This window comes from Lissotriton vulgaris, chromosome 10, assembly GCF_964263255.1.
Source record: "Lissotriton vulgaris chromosome 10, aLisVul1.2, whole genome shotgun sequence".
Taxonomy (NCBI): Eukaryota; Metazoa; Chordata; class Amphibia; order Caudata; family Salamandridae; genus Lissotriton; species Lissotriton vulgaris.
In genome coordinates this window covers 195,734,477-195,751,310 of record NC_141698.1, presented here as the reverse complement: position 1 = coordinate 195,751,310, position 16,834 = coordinate 195,734,477, and the positions used below count along the sequence as shown (strand labels likewise).

Here is a 16,834-nt window from a genome sequence, read left to right as displayed (position 1 = left end):
CTGGTATTGTGAAGCTTCACAGCAACTTCATTCAGCTCCAGAAATGACAAGACGCACAAGTTACTACTTGTGTAACGATCTATCTGTAAGAAACATTAATTAGTGATAGATTCCTTACCTTAGAATATCGCCAGGAGTCAGACTGGATCCGTAAAGCTTTTCGTCAGAAGTACCCCTGCGAGTCGGTAGGTGGCGTCACAGAGACTACTTAGGCGCCACCCATGCGCGCTGACGTTATTTCTGTACACTACTTGCCTCGCCAGTATTGCAGAGCCATGCAAGCAACTGACCACTGGTGCCATGAAACTAGGGACCTGAAAGGGATGTCCTTAATCCTAGAAATCAGTTTGCAGAACTGGGGGGATGGGTGGAGCTGTAAGGAATCTATTACTAACTAATGTCTCTTACCGATATATCGTTCCACAAATAGTAACTTGTGCATCTGAAAGACACATTAGTGATAGATTCCTTATCTTAGAATAGATACCCCAGCAATACCAACCCCGGTGGTGGGTCTGCGAATAAGATTACACCAGAAATTCACAGAGAACAGAATGGCCAAAGAAGCAGTCTCTCCGGACTGGACTGTCAAGGCAATAAGGCTTGGTAAACGTGCAGTGAGGCCCACGTAAGGTGCATGACATATGTCCTGCAAGGGAACATCGCGTCCCAAGGCAGTAGTGGCTGCTATTGCCCTGGTAGAATGGGCACGCAGCCCCACAGGAGGCACCTTCTTAGCCAACGAGTAACAGGCTTTGATTCAGAAACCGACCCACCGAGAGATGGTCTATTTGTGCACGGTCCAATCCTTTTTTGGTGCCCATGTAGCCAACAAAGAGCTGGTCATCCACCCGTAACTGTTGTGTGCGCTTCAGATAGAACAGGAGCGCAGGTTTTGGGTCCAGATGGTGGAGCCTACCTTTCTCTTTTGAAGGATGCAGTGGTGGAAAGAAGGTGGGCAAAGTGATGATCTGCCCGATGTGGAAGGGCGTGACAACTTTTGGCAAGAAAGAAGGACGGGTTCTTAAAACCACCTTGTCCGGATGAACAGACAGGAGAGGAGGTTTAAAAGAAAGAGCCTGGAACTCACTCACTCTTCTGGCAGAGGTGATAGCTACCAGGAAAGCTGTCTTGAGAGTAAGAAGATGGAAAGGACAGTTATGAAGGGGCTCAAAGGCACATCAGATATGTTAAGACAAGAATTAAGTCCCATTGAGGCATGATGAACGGCACTGGAGGAAATGTGTGCGTAATGCCTTTCAGAAAACGGTTAACAACCAGGGGCTTAAAAAGAGAAGGCTGATCTGGAAGCCGTAGAAAGGCGGAGATGGCCGAAAGATAACCTTTGATAGTGTCCAGAGCAGAGCCCTACTGGGCCACAGAAAGAAGGAACAGGACTGCGGAAAGAGGTGCAGAAAGGGGATCCACAGATTTTGCTGTGCACCATGCCACAAATTTGTTCCACCTGCAGGAGTATACTGTTTTAGTGGAGGGACGCCTGGAATGCCAGAAACTGTCCTCGGAAGCTTGTTTCCGGTCCAGGGAAGGCATGGCTTGGCAGTTCGGGCCGGACTGTTCCCATGAGGCACAGGGTCAGACTGATTTGCATATGGCCATGTCTGAACTGGGGTGGTGTGGAGTGCAAAAAAACAATGGATTTAGGCCCAGATCTCTGTACTGGGGTGAATGTATGACATTGTTCTGCATTCTGTCCATCACGTGTGGTTTTTGCATTTGTCACCCCGAGTGGGATGGGTATGCTCAGACGTGAGTCACATGCATTCCACACCACTGGATTCAAGCAAGGCGGGCTGAAGACGGCTGGAATGCCAGAAACCGGTCCTCGGAAGCTTGTTTCCGGTCCAGGGAAGGCATGGCTTGGCAGTTTGGGCTGGACTGTTTCCATGAGGCACAGGGTCAGACTGATTTGCATATTGCCATGTCTGAACTGGGGTGGTGTGGAGTGCAAACAAAACGATGGATTTAGGCCCAGATCTCTGTACTGGGGTGAATGTATGACATTGTTCTGCATTCTGTCCATCACCTGTGGTTTTTGCAGAATGACATCACAGACTTCGGGAGGAAGATCGAAAGCGGTCAACTGTCGCCGCTCAATCTCCACGCATGGAGGTGGAGGCTGAACAGGTCCAGGTGGAAGGCTGTCCCCTGCTACTGCAACAGAAGATCCTCCCGAAGAGGATGTTCGATCGATCGCCATGTTGAGTAGCTCGGGATACCAGTATCTTCGTGCCCAATCCGGAGCCACAACAATGACTTGGACCCGGTCGCGCCGAATATTCTTCAGCACTGTGGGCAGAAGTGGTATAGGCAGAAAGTCGTACAGTAGACCACAACTCCACTTGTGACTAAAAGCGTCGCCGAGCGAGTACCGCCTTGGAAATTCAAACGCGCAGAACTGATGACATTGAGCGTACTCTTCGGTGGCGAATAGATTTAACCAAGGCTCTCCCCACTGCTGAAAGATATCATGCATAACGTCCATTCGTGATCCATCATGCACCGGCGGCTGAGTTCGTCCGCCCTGGCGTTCAGAGAACCTGCCAGGTGTTGAACCACCAAGGTAATGCCTTTATGTTCCAGCCATGTCCGGAGGCGCAGAGCCTCCTGACATAAGGTCCTGGATCCCACCCCGCCCTGTTTGTTGCAATACCACATGGCGGTGGTGTTGTCCGTGAACACCTGCACCACACTTTCCCAGACAGAGGGAAGGAATGCTTTCAGTGTAAGTCAGAACGGCCTGAAGCTCCAAAAGGTTGATATGGAGCCGGGACTCAGCCCGAGACCAGAGGCCTCTGATCTCCGCGTCTCACAAGTGGCCGCCCCAACCCAGGAGGGACACATCAGTCACCACTGTGTGCTCTGGTTGGGGAAGGGAGAGGGAACGGCCATTGACCCAATAGCGATTCGTGAGCCACCACTGCAATGATTGTGCAGTACCCTCCGAGATCTGGACATGATCAGACAGGTTGCCCTGATGCTATGCCTACTGGAACTTCAGGTCCCACTGCAGAGCCCGCATATGCCATCTGTCATGTTGCACTAGCAGGATGCAGGAGGCCGTCCGGCCCAGGAGCCGGAGGGTCATTCTGACAAACCCGGGATAGAGGCCGAAAGATCAGAATCCTAGTCTGAACATCCCGGACTCACTGCTCAGGAGGATAAACCCGAAACCGTGTCGAATCCAGAACCGCTCCGGTGAAGGGGAGATTCTAAGAGGGACTCAGGTGCAACTTCGGCATGTTATTGGAGAACCCCAGCAAATGTAGGAGGTCGGCTGTAGTCTGAAGGTGGGTAACAACTGCTTGGCGCGAGCCCACCTTCAACAACCAGTCATCGAGGTAGGGGAAGACTGACACCCCTGCCTGCGCAGGTGAGTTGCGACCACTGCCATCACCTTCCTGAACACCAGAGGGGCGCTGGTAAGGCTGAAGGGGAGCACAGCAAACTGAAAATGCTCCTGGCATACCAGGAACTGCAGGTAACGCTGGGGGGCCGGCAGGACGGGGATGTGAAAATGTGTTCTGCATGTCCAACGCTACCATTCAGTCTCCAGGGTCGAGGACAAACAAGACCAGATCCAGAGTCAACATCTTGAACTTCTCCTTCCGGAGGAAGCGACTGACGTACCAGAGTTCTAAAATGGGGCGCAAGCCCCATTTTGTCCATCTAGGGGACAAGAAACTAGTGGGAAAAACAACCATGTCCTACTTCTGGCCCAGGAACGCACTCGATGACACCCTTGGCCCAGAGGGCCATGACTTCCTGTTGTAGAAGTGTGAAGTGATCCCCCGACATGCGGTGGAACGGAGGTGGCATGGCTCGGAGAGGGGGGGGGGGGTGTTAAAAGGGGGGGGGGGCAGGGAGGTGGTAGACTCAAAGGGGAGGGAGTAAGCCCTCCAGACGCGCTGCAGCACCCACCTGTCGGAAGTGACAGAACGCCAGTGGGGGTGGGGGGGTGGGGGGGGGGGGGGGGGGGGCTGATGTCGAATCCCGACGCCCGTTGGCGTGTGGTGCACCCCAAAGCTCGGACTATGAAGGCTTTGAGGTGGATGCAGATGGAGCGGAGGTGGGCTGACCTGCCTGCTGGTCCCCTGTGCCCCCATGGCGGCTCCAAGCCCTTGGCCGTGCGGAGGTTGGTTCTGCGCATGTTTCGGACTGAACGAGCAGGCAGGGCGCCCTTTCCGTGGCCACGAAAGGAATGAAAGGTAGACGTGGGCAGGCGTGTGATGGACCGACCCAAGCGACTACTGCCAGACACTTTGTGAAAACTATGGGAGCAGTGGTGACCCCGAACGGGAGTACCTTGAACTGGTAATGTTGGCCAGCTAACACCAATCTGTGATATTTGCGATGACCGGGATTTATTGGAATATGAAAATAGGCGTCCTTTAAGTCTAAAGTAGACAGAAAGTCGCCCTGTTGCAGAAGTGGTAGCACTTGTTGAAGTGTTACCATGTAAAAATGGTCTGACTATGTAAAGATTTAGTTCTCTGAGGTCCAAGATTGGTCTCACAGAACTGTCCTTTTTGGGTATGAGAAAATACATGGAGTATACGCCTGACCCGTGGTATGGTAGTGGTATGGGCTCTATAGCCCCCTTTGGAAGGAGAGATTGAACCTCTTGTTTGAGGAGGTGCAAGAGATCTGGGGACAATTTGAGTGACTGTGATGGAATGTTTGGAGGATTGTTGGTAAACTCCAGGCATAACCAGAACAGATAATTACCAGTACCCATTTGTCTGTAGTTATGGACTGCCAGACGGGTAGGAAATGTGAAAGATTGCCCCCGACAGATGTTAAATGCTCATGGGGGAGTGTATAGAAGTCACTGTTTGGTACTGGAAGAGGAGGCGTGTGTATTTGACACTACCTTTCCAATTGTTGCCTCTGAAACCCCTTCTGAAGTAACCCTTCGAGGCAGAGGATTGATTGTTGCCTTTATACGTGGTGGTGGTGGTACTATCTGAGGAGGTATTCTTAGACCCTCCACGGAAGGAGCACCAAAAGGAACCACACCCTGGTGTTAATTGAAGGGCTCCCATAGATTTAGCCACTTTTGTCCATTTTTTCTAATGAAGAATCTACCACCGGGCCAAATAAGTGTTCCTTAAGAATGATGTGTTCAGGATGGAAGTTTGAACCTCTAGTTTGAATCCTGAAACACGTAACCATGCATGCCTTCTTAAGAGGACGCTGGTGTTGACAGCTCTGGCAGCAGTGTCTGCAGCATCTAGGGAACACCTGATAGAATTATTAGAAATGAGCTGTCCTCTCACTAGGTCTTGCGCATTGGACTTGTGTTCATCAGGTAGAAATTGGAGCAACTGCTCTATTTCATCCCAATGCACCCTATCGTACCTAGCTAACAGACCTTGTGTATTGGAGATGCACCGAAAGTTTGCAGCCCGTGAGGCTACCTACCCTTTTTCCCGAAGCATCTCGCAGCTTAGATTCTGTGTCTAGGGAGGAGCATCTCACGTTTGTGAATTGGCTCTTTTGCGTGCATTGGAAAATACCAAGGAATCCAATGGTAACTGCCCCCTTATATATGCTGAATCTGATGCCAACTTATACTTCTTGTCTACCCTAGGGGGGAGGATACGTGTCTTGACCAGGTCATTAAAAATATCGTCTATGTGCCTGGCCATACCCTTGAGCATGGGGAGTGTGTGCGAGGACTTGTGTGGTGCTAAGATTCTCTAAAAGGAAATCCTTTTCTAGGGATTCCTTATGCAGCTGAACCCCATGGTAGTTAGTGGCTCTACCCAACAGTTCTATGCATCTTACACTGTTGTTTGGTGGAGAAGGCTTGGTAGGGGACAGATCAGGATCATTCCCTGTGGGGAATTGATGTTATAGTCTGTCCAGGGTTCTGCGGGTATTAGCTAAATGTCCTCAGCCCCATCATCCTGATATTCAGGTGTATGTGGTGGTGAGTGCTCAGGTGAAATTAGTAAGGGCTGAAACTGAGGAGTTGGAGGTGATGGCAGGGGAGGAGGAGAAGGATTAGTACCAACATTTTTCCTTTTTAAAGGAATGTGGTAGACCTCTTCTGACTCAGGTTTTAGTTTGTCACTTTTGTGGCGATATGTCCAGTAGTTGGATCGATATATAGAACCCTTGTTTCGGATCGGGGAAAAGAAGGCGGAGCATCTAAATGTTGTTTCTTGGATAGAATCTGCACATCCGCTTGTTTCGGTGCCGGTATTATGGAGGCCAGGGTTTTAGATGTTGAGGATTTCGGATCCGAAGTTGCTTTCGGCGTCGAAGGGGATGGGGCTGAGCCTGTCTGAATTCGATCCAGAAGCTTTCGGCTCGGTGCACGTTTTTGAACTATGTTCGGAGCCGGAAGGCTTTTGGGTGTGTTTCCGTGCCAAGCCGGAGGGCAGGGCGTCAGAAACATGATCTTGATGCAGACCGAGGCCCGGAGGCGGGGGGTGGACTGAAGCCTTCTTCATGGGCTGAGTTGGACTTTGGGGCAAGGGAGTATCTGTACTGGCGGTACGCTGCCCTTTCGGAATTTCTTAGTCCCCCCTAGGAGCTGTAGTCAGAGATGGAGTCTTGTTCTTTCTTGGCTCCCATGGCGTCTCCAGTTTCTTGTTCCGAATCTTCTCAGAAGAGGTCCGGAATGGAACTTGTGTGTTGGCTCTGCATTCACGACGTCGAGCCTGACGGTCACAAAATAGTTTTTTTGACCCGGAAAGCCTTACACTCGTCACAGTCGTGTTCCCTGTGCTCTGGAGATGAGCACAGGTTGCACACTTCATGCGAGTTGGTGCGCAGAAATTCAGTGGCACAGAGGACAGATTTTAAATTGAGTCCGTTACATCAACTGCGAGGCGGACAGACGCGGGTAGGCCCAACGGACTTCCACGAGCTACCCGATGGAAAGAGTTATTTTTTTTGTTGTAAATAAGATACGCGAGAATGGGATTTCATGGTCGAAAACAATGCAGTTGAGGGCGAGTGTCCTGCGCACCAAGGGAAAACAAAGAAACTGTGTCAAACCGGAGCACAGCAATTCACATCCGAAACCAATGGCGGAAAAAAAAAAAAACTAACAATGGAGTCTATGCCCATGCGCACTATCACCGAAAGGAGGATTCCCCTACCTCGTGACTGGAAAGACTGCTTTGAAGAAAAACAACTTGCAATCATCCAGACCCAACACTAGATGGCAGGAGTATGCAAAGCATGTGATCTACAGCTCACATGCCTCAAATGCATAACTTCAGCCTTACTCTGTGTAGCTTGACAGCAGCAACTTAAATCCTGCTATCCCCACATGTCAAAATAACCCTTTTCATAGGTAGGGAAAACAGATTTAGAATATTAAATAAGTCACCCCTAACCACGCTCTGCTTCCCACAAGATAGGGTGTATAATATTTAAGGGTGTAATATGTGTGACATTTTCAAAATTAACGAAGTCCCTTTCTGCTTTGGGTCTTTGACTTTTTGACTTCGACTTCCACCTGGACCAAGCCACTTATTGTATCCAACCAGGGCTCCGTCGCAGTCGGCCTCAAATCCTGTCTAGGTCTACTGCTTACATATTCTATCATTGGGGCGGTGTGCTTTTTGACACTATTTTCACACACTCTTTAAAATGTAATATCTTTATTTCCCCTTATTGGATTTTTGTCATTTTGGTCTTATTTTATTCCTAATAGTTTTAACTTTATTATAAAACTGGTATTGGCTTTTCATTGGTTCTTGTGCGACTTTTTCTACTGTGTCCATTGCTTAAATACTTTACACGCTGCCTTTGATCTATGCCGGACTGCTTCACCTAAACTTATCAGGGTATGAGCACAGGTATATATAATTTAACTATGTGACATATAGCAAGTGGTGGCCTTATTCTTTGAAGTGGACACTTGTCCACCCTAAATAGTAATCCGCTTTTCTACAATGCACAAGGTCCATTCAAAACTAAATATGGAATGCTTATTTAACCCAAAAGCCAATGGCCTATTAAAGCATCAACTACATGAGAGAAATTATATTTAATACATCTAAGTTACGATTAAAAAGTTTAATCTGGCCACAGCTCCTTGGATTTGAAACACAGGCCGGCTCTGTATCCATGAACATCATGTAATCACAGAAAAACCTCTTCATGGCATAAGCCAACACGCTCCCACTTAAACATCAGTCCATGAGATGTCAAGCCTAGTCAACAGAATGCACCTGTTGCAGATATCTCGTGGAATCTTCAACTCGCATTGTACTTTTATACAGAAAATCTCACAACAAAAAAGGTCCATAGGAACACTTTCAAAGACCTCTGGAACATCAAACCTGCAAATATCTTCCTCCTATCGGTAAAATCAGCAGACATTACAAGAAGAACAAGCTGCTTCTGAGAGAGGCACAATAGGAGGAAAGGTCAAAAGATTCAAGAGCCCAAAAAGTACTACTTCTTACTTTTATTAGTGACTAAATGATCTATTGCTGACCCTTCTATATGCCTGCAGCTTACTCTACTGTTATTTTACCATTTTATTCATGAATGGTCACAATGATCTCAAATCCAGTTAACGATTTGCTGAATTGTTTTAAAGACATTTCTAAGCCCAGATGTGAAGTGAAAGGAAATAGTAGAATGATTGCATTTCTTCTAGGATATGATAGACATTGTTCTATTGGAGATTGCAAAAGGTTTGGTTGTTGTGAGAATGTACCGTGAGAAATCGACAATGGGCTGAATGCTCCATAAGTAGGGGTTAATTCCAGGATCAAGACTAAATGTGGTGCATGTAAGAAAGAGGGTCTGTATATACTGGATCAAAGTAAGGTTCAGTGTACACAGAGTCCACAGTCCCCAGAGGTGTGGCTGAGGCTAAAGTTAGATATAACCTTACTCTCTAAAGTGGTAGCTTGGTCGAGTAGTAAGGCAGTATCAGAGGACAGTGTAAAGAATTTGTTGTTCACACTCAGTCAGCAAATGGTCTTACACACTCAAGAACTGACCTCTAGGCCAATTGTCTTGTATATAAAAATACATAGTTGTTTATTTTAGAACCACAGTAGGAATCATAAATACTTTCTCAGAATGAGATGTTGCAACTGAATGCTTTCAAATAGCAATAGACTTTGGAATACAATAGTTACAATTGTTGCAATATATAACACAAGTTAAACAATATAACATTGAGCTCAAGAGGTTTTAAGTAAATGCAATAAAATCACTTTACAAATGTTTTTCTTACTCAGGGCTGGATCCTGGATTCAGCCCTGGTGCATTTCCTGTAAACAGTTGAAATAAATCGTTTTTGTTACACAGGCGATTTTTAAGGAATATTTGTAAGTTTTGAAAATTGCTACTTAGGGAAATAAGTTAACAGTAAATCATGGTTATAATTACTTTTAGGTTCAATGCTGGGCTAAAAGATACAGCACTGGGATCTTTCCTGATAACAGGTGAGTACGTTTGTTTTCGTTGATCAGCTAGTGAATATTTTAAAGTTGCAAAACTCGAACCTTAGAAGAAATTCTGAGTGAAACCCAACCAATGTTACCCAGAGGAAAAATCAAGTTATCGGTCTTTAGGTAAGTACTTGGCTGGCAGAGTTAAGGTTCTGGGGGTAGACTCGGGGTCTGCCAGGGTCAGGTAAGTACAGTTGTTACACCCTCAGCTCCACAGGGGCAGCCGGGTGCAATGTTCTCCTATGGAGGATAGAGGGCCTTTGGTTGGTGGCTGCTAGCAGGCAGGCCACGTGGCTGTGGGAGCTGAGCTCCTGGTCACTTACTCAGGGCAAGTGGAGAAGTAGAGTAGGTTAGATGCTGCACTCCTAGTGGCACTCTGGCAGCTGGGTGCAGGGGGGCTTTTGGACCTTCGGGCACCCAATGTATTTCAATGGGAGACTTGGTAGTTGAACAAAGGCTGCAGGCTCTGGGACATCGAGGAGGGTCATTGGGTACTGGATTCTGGGTCACAGTCGCAGGGGGAACGTCCTCGTGGTCTTTGTCCACTGAGGTACAAGCCGGGCTCGGCAGGTACAGAGTCTGCAGGATTCGCGGTTCCTGGCTGGCACCAGGGGTTGTTGCTGTTTGAGCAGAACCACTGCTCATGGGAGTCCCAGTCCTTAGATGAGCAATGCAGTCAGGCCCTCCAGGGTTTTCGAGGTTGCCGACCACTTGAGAAGCCAGGGTTTAGCAAGGAGGTTCAAGTATCAACAGGCTGGTAGGACTGGGGCCAAGTCAGTTGGTCTCGTCCACTTGTTAGCAGCTGCACGGCAGGTCTTCTTTCTTCTTGCTCTTCTTCTAGTTTCAAAATCGGGATCTGAGGAAGGAAAGTTCAGGGTGCCCCTAAATACTAAATTTAGAGGCGTTACAGGTAGGGCAAGGGCAGGGACCAATGGGTCCCTGTCCTGGGGTGAGTACACCCCTTATCCTGCCACTCTCCAGTGGTAGGGGGGCAAGGACCTAGCTCTGATTGGGTAGGGCTCCTCATCCTTAAGATGGCGGGAGCCCGCAGTTGTGCTTCACCTCGCCTCTCCTACCAGAGGGGTGGGGTTGGCAGAGGCTAGCACACCCAATTTCCTTACTTAGGGTTTCCGGCCTGTCTTCCCATCAAAGTGGGGGTCAGAACTGATGGGGGCCAGTTGCTGAGTACATCAAGTGGCCTGGAGAAGCTCACAAAGGCGGAGCGGTGGTGAGGAAAGGGGCCCCTGCAGCAATGTTGGACTGTTGCGCGCACCACTGGAGAGCCGCTTTCATGCGAGCGGTGACACAGTCTACGTCGTTGAAGGATCCGATGGCTTGACGCCATTGCCCGTCCAGTTCTTCCTGAATAGGGCAAGTTTTCAATCTGCAATTCGGGATCAGAGAAATGACGATGCCATCCCCAGAAAGTACTTCAAGATCCGGACTGAAACAAACTGTTTTGCGCAAATACGAGCCACGAGGCGGAGTATCTTCATCTGACGCACGTGAGACACGAACGCTTTGGCTACGGAAGTGTCCAGGGTAGCGCCCAGAAAGGTTCTGCCGAGAATTGGGACAAACTGGGACTTCTCAGCATTGACTGAGAGGCAGAGGGAGCGGAAGACCTCCTGACAACGTGGAGTGTCCTGAAACGCCTGGCTGCGAGATTCAGATTTGAAAAGACAATCGTCCAGGTATGGAAAAATTTGGACGCCCTGGAGCCGCAGGTAGGCCATCACAGGAGCTACCACTTTCGTGAAGACACGAGGGGCTGAGCGTAGGCCGAAAGGCAGCACCCGAAACTGGAAGTCTCTCAATCCCACTCGGAAGCGCAAGTACTTTCGATGACATGGAAGAATTGGCACATGAAAGTAAGCATCCTGGAGGTCGACGGTGGTCATGTAGTCGTCTTGGGAGAGAAGACGCAAAATCTCCATGAGCGTGAGCATACGAAAACATTGGGATTTGAGATATTTGTTCAGTGCTCGTAAGTCCAGAATCGGACGCCAGTCTCCTGATTTCTTGAGGATAAGAAAAAAATGGTAATAGAACCCCCTTCCTCTTTGAGACTTTGGAACAACTTCGATGGCGCCCTTCGTAATCATAATCCGAATTTGTTGGAACAACTCCTTGAGGTGGGGTGGAGGCGGGCCGGATGGAGGAGTGAGAGAAGGAATCTTGACGAACTCAAAAGCATACCCCTTCGCTAAAATGTCCAGAACCCAACGGTCTGAGGTGATGGAGGACCATTGAGAAAAGAACAGGGAGATTCAACCTCCAACCTTTGGGGGGGAAAGGCAAGTCATTGTCGTTTAGAGGTAGATCATCTAAATGCAGACTTTCCTCGAAGGAATTTGGAGGACTGCTGACGGGACGACTGCTGCTGCTGGGAAGAGTAACGCTGATTGCCCTGGTTATAGGAGTATAGTTGACGAGATCCTCCACGAAAATTGGAGTTAGTGCCGCGTCCATGTGCGCCACGAAAAGGTTGTTTACGGAACTGTAAGGTCCCTAAAGAGCGAGCAGTGTTGGTGTCCTTTTTAATGGCTTGGAGAGCCTCATCAACATGTGCCCCAAAGAGTGACTCTCCATCGTACGGCATATCAAGGATCTTTGCCTGAACCTCTTGACGAAATAAAGTGGAGCGGAGCCATCCCTGTCGCCACAACACAGCTGCCCTTGCAAGCTGTCGGAAACCAATCGATGCGATGTCCACTGAGCAGCCTATGATCTCCTCAGCTGCTCCTTCTCCGTCCTGCAAACATTTCAAGGCCTCAGCCCTGGAGATCTCCGGGATGAGGGCTACAAGGGCAGACATGTCAGACCACATCTGACGATCGTATCGCCCTTGAATCGCTAAAGCATTCGCTGCTCTCACCGTGGTAGAGGCCATTGATGAAAATTGGTGATGCTGGGTTCCTTGAGCGTCGCTGAGCAGCTTGAGTGACCACCGAATCAGGCATCGGCTGCGAAATCAGGCACGCAGGGGAACCAATGGGTACCTTATATTTATTTTCTAGGCGAGGCAGTTGCGCAGGGATGGTATTTGATGTCTGCACAAGTTTAAACCCTTCGTTCCATATGAAACCAATAATGGGGACTGTATGGACCTGCTTAAATGGCTGATTCTTAAACTCATGCAGAAAACAGTCCTCTTATCTTTGGACTCTTGGCAGTTTAAACCGTTGAGCCGCTCTGTCCATTAACTGATGGAAGCTGGCAATGTCCACTGGTGGGGAATCCCCAGGTGTCACTGAAGGAGGGGACGGCGTCTGGATTTGGTAGTCGTCCCAATCGGCCATGGTGTTGTTGTCGTTGTCATCATCCTGGACATCGCCCTCTTCACGATCAGGGCGAATGTCATCCTCGTCATCGGCATAGACAGTAGTTTGTATCCGAACTGACGTCTGGATTTGTGGGGATGGTGCAGAAGGTGGTGGTAGCGGATCTACAAGAGGAGGTACTACAGGCACAGGTGCTGCTGGTACTGTCGAACCCTGATTGGATGGGGGAAATCGCCTGTTATAATCCTCCAACATATATTGTAGGTTAGAAAGGAGAGACAGAGGCAGTGTAACTGTTGGAACCTGCACCTCTTGTTCTTCATCCTGAAAATAATTTCTTTCAGGTTCCTCACCGTAGTCCTGGCACTTAATGACTAATTCCGAAGGACTGTGTGCAGCCCCAAAAGGGCCACCGTCTTTCTATTCTGAACCAGAGTCCTCTTCAGAGCCAGTGGCAAACAATGGCGAAGGTGGCTGCTTGTTGTCTTGAATAAACAACTGGTCTACCGGAACCTGGCGACGCTGGTGTAGTGAGTCGACATTGGAAAGACCAGAACCGGACGTTGAAAGGGGCAGCAATGGCAACGATGCAAAAGAGGAGGTAGTCACCGTCGGCGAAGTCGTCATCGACTTAAGTGATGACGATGGCAGAAGCGTTGACGAGGAGGCAGATGAGGATTCAGTCGTCGACGGGGACACCGTCGACGACAAAGCACTCGTCGACTGGATCGACAACGAAGATTTTACAGGTCTCATCGATGAAGACGTTGTCGACAACGAGTGAGTTTTCTGTTTCTTTTTAGTCGACGAGAGGATAGGAATCGTCGACAAGACAGGTCTAGAGCCCATAGACATCTTCGTCGACATAGATGACGTCAACGTAACCGTCGTCGACGAGCCAGCAGCAGATGTCGTCACCGTTGCTGAGCCAGAGACGGCAAATCTCATCGTCGGGGTGATCGTCGACGCTCCCGTCGACGATTTTACATGTTTCTTGGTGGAAACATGACTGGAAGAAGCAGAAGACGCCGGAGAGTCATATCTCGTGGGCGAAGCAGGAGGTGAAGACACCGCAGGAGCCAGCGAAAGAGTTTCTTTTTCTTTAAAAATGAAGGCAAATCCTGCACACCGCTACGCTTACTGGCTGCTTTAGAAGTACTAGACATAAGGCTGTCTGCGTCAGAGAGTGGGTTATCCTTGTCCATAAGTCTCTGCAACCAGAGGAGGAGACTACCTTCCCGGTCTTTAAGGGTCTTAGTAGAAAAGGTCCTGCAAAATTTACTGCTCACCTCATGGTCTGGGTAAAGAAAATATATACACGTGCTGTGGGGATCTTCAGAGTATAAGCCCAGCTTCCCACAGGAAGTACAGGGTCTAAATAAAGACTTATTACTTGAAGACATGTCAAACACCGGAATCCAGAAGAAAAGTTGAGAAAAACTGAGCAGAGCTCAGGGAGACTCCCTTCACATGACGTGCGGTAGAAAATCTGAGGGACTGAGCTCTGAGGAGAAGGTTCTGGAGCGGTGCTTGCGCCTGATTGGCTGCAGTTTGGACTAACATAATGACTGGATATGTTGCAAGTGTTTTTTCTCTCTGCCATGTATTCCTATGTAGGAATTATGTCTTGGTATTTCTATGCATTTCTACTGTGTATTTTTATGTGTTATGTTTTTACATACTTATGTTATTAGCATCTTATTGCTAGGATATTTACTGTGTGACTCCCACTTCGACGACGGGGAATATTCAAGCATGTGAATCTATGAAAGACACCCCAATACTGGAGAAATATGATTTCTGTTTCCACTTAAGAATTCAAAAATAATTAGCTATCAGAAGTGTTAGTTGAAGTAATGTTTTAACAAGGGTGAAGTGGGCCACTGGTTGAACCCGGTTGAGTACCAAGAAAGATCAAATGTTGGCCTTATTATTGGTGTTTAGTGCGAGGATCTTTGCATGCACCTCTGTAACAATATCCGCTGAAGATTCCTCTGCCATGTCTGAAGTTCTAGTGTGGGAGATAGTACATTAGGTAGTAGAGGAGCTGTTTTCACTTTCGGCACCCAATTACAATTTACAGTGGTGTTTATGTTATATGTCATATTGTATCTCATATAGGAGCAAAGAGTGAAGTTCTAGCCAGTGTGCAAGCAAAGGTGATGGGCATATTCTATAGTACATTACTTGCAATTGGCCTAGTAATGACTTATCAGGTTTGAAGGAAGAATGCAATGAACATTAGAAGTACTATGGAGGACATTGGCAATTGGGATTCAGATTCTTCTAACATTCGTTTCATCGCTGTTCATGAGACTTAAGCAATATTCAAGTAATTGTCATGGGACATTTAGCTGAATGGATGTAAGGAATCCATAGTTGCGCGTTTTCTATGAAACCCACCCACACATGACAGTGGAATTTGTGAGAAATACTGCAGATTGGATTTGTTAGTTCATTGACAATTTTGAACACATCCTTTGACGTGATCACACTTTTCACTCTACTCCACTCACACATGGGACTTTTACAGGCTTTTACCAAGCAGTCAAGATGATTATACCAAAGAGTTCACTCAAGAGCTTTTAGGTGTGGACTATTTCAAGGGGGCAATTTGGTAATGTATTGTTGTAAACCAAAATGGAAAGCATAGATGCCCAGTGGAAGGATTCAAAATCACAAAATAGTAATGCAGATTGTGCATCATAACAGACACAAACATTTTAACATATAGATTATGTATCCAAAATAACGGTGAAACATACATTTTTTAATTCAACTATATTGTCAACAGAATCGGACCAATCAAGAAGGCTCATTATTTGCTTTAAATAATATTGTAAAAACAGGTAATTACCTGACATCTTGGCTGAGGTTGTCTTTATTCAATAGCGTCCCCAGAAGATTTAAAATGATTGAGAAATGTTTTTTTGTTGCTGTAGTTACAGTACTAATCACTGCTCCATCAAACAAAGAGGGAGAAGAGGAACTCAGGCTACTAGATATGAAGTGGTCATGCCTAAAAAAAAAAAAATAAGCCTGTTAGTACTGACTACAATCCAAGATATTTAATTTACCTTTCTTATACTGCTACAATAGTGCAATTATACTAAGGTTCATGTTGCAGTTTCCAGTGGGAATTTCAATATTAAAGAAGAATTACTGCCCATTGAATTTTAATAACATTTCCACATCAAATGTACTTAAAAGGTGAAATGTGCTAAATACTTGTGAAGGGCTTTGGGGTATATGAGGCTTTTTACTATACTTTAAAATGGATGCCAACGAAAAGCATAAGCTCAATAGATGACATCAAATTTCCCAAACTTTAACACACACCTACTACTTATGTAGGAGTCTGGTACATTTAACCAACTAATAATAGACCATTTAATAAAAATGAGTTCATACTAGGTCTGGATTCATCAATGCTCTGAGTGTGTTCAGTATTAAATGGATATTCATTAAGTACCGGGAAAAGATTAGAGTACTCAAGGCCATCACAAATGCAGGTTTCTATTACATTCAGACAACATGGCATGCACTGCAGTTAAAGTAGTTTCAAACAACAATTGTGAACTATAAGGATACGACATTAGAGTGTTCCAAACATACAACTGCTCCTATGAGTTACAATCATCAAAACAAAAGTAAAAGCAAGCCAACAAACATTGGGAAAAATATGTTTGGAGCAATAAAGGTACATGTGTGTAAGATAGTGGATTATTATTGGGTATTGTTGTGAGACTTCGCCATGAAATAATCGAACAGTTGCTACGAGGTGCAGTTAGTTTCTTTAACAAAACCCTTAGATCAATTCTTGGTAGCTGTTGCACAGAGCAGTCAGGAATATTCAAAGCAGCAAGTGCAAAACATTTAGAAAGACCAACACAACAGAAATATGGCACCAAACTTATCAAAAATATGTAGTATATGCATCCTAAAATAGACCCTGAAACAACAAAAATCTATCTAGGGAAGCCTGAGATGTAAGTTTTCAAAATTAGAATAAATCACTAATTCAGTCGTGAAAATGTAATATATCTATGCAAGCGTCTTAGCAGTTTTTAGCCAACTGGCTAAAACATCCACCAAAAT

The 16,834-nt window shown here is 46.8% G+C and overlaps 1 protein-coding gene across 1 annotated transcript in view; it reads right to left on the bottom strand.

Annotated features, from left to right (window-relative positions):
* SMG1 (SMG1 nonsense mediated mRNA decay associated PI3K related kinase) overlaps positions 1–16,834 on the bottom strand; it is a 1,828,328-nt gene that overhangs the window by 1,464,540 nt on the left and 346,954 nt on the right. Inside the window, exon 15 of the mRNA XM_086940872.1 lies at positions 15,594–15,755. Coding sequence (XP_086796998.1) covers positions 15,594–15,755 — 162 coding nt within the window. The remainder of the gene's footprint in view (positions 1–15,593; positions 15,756–16,834) is intronic.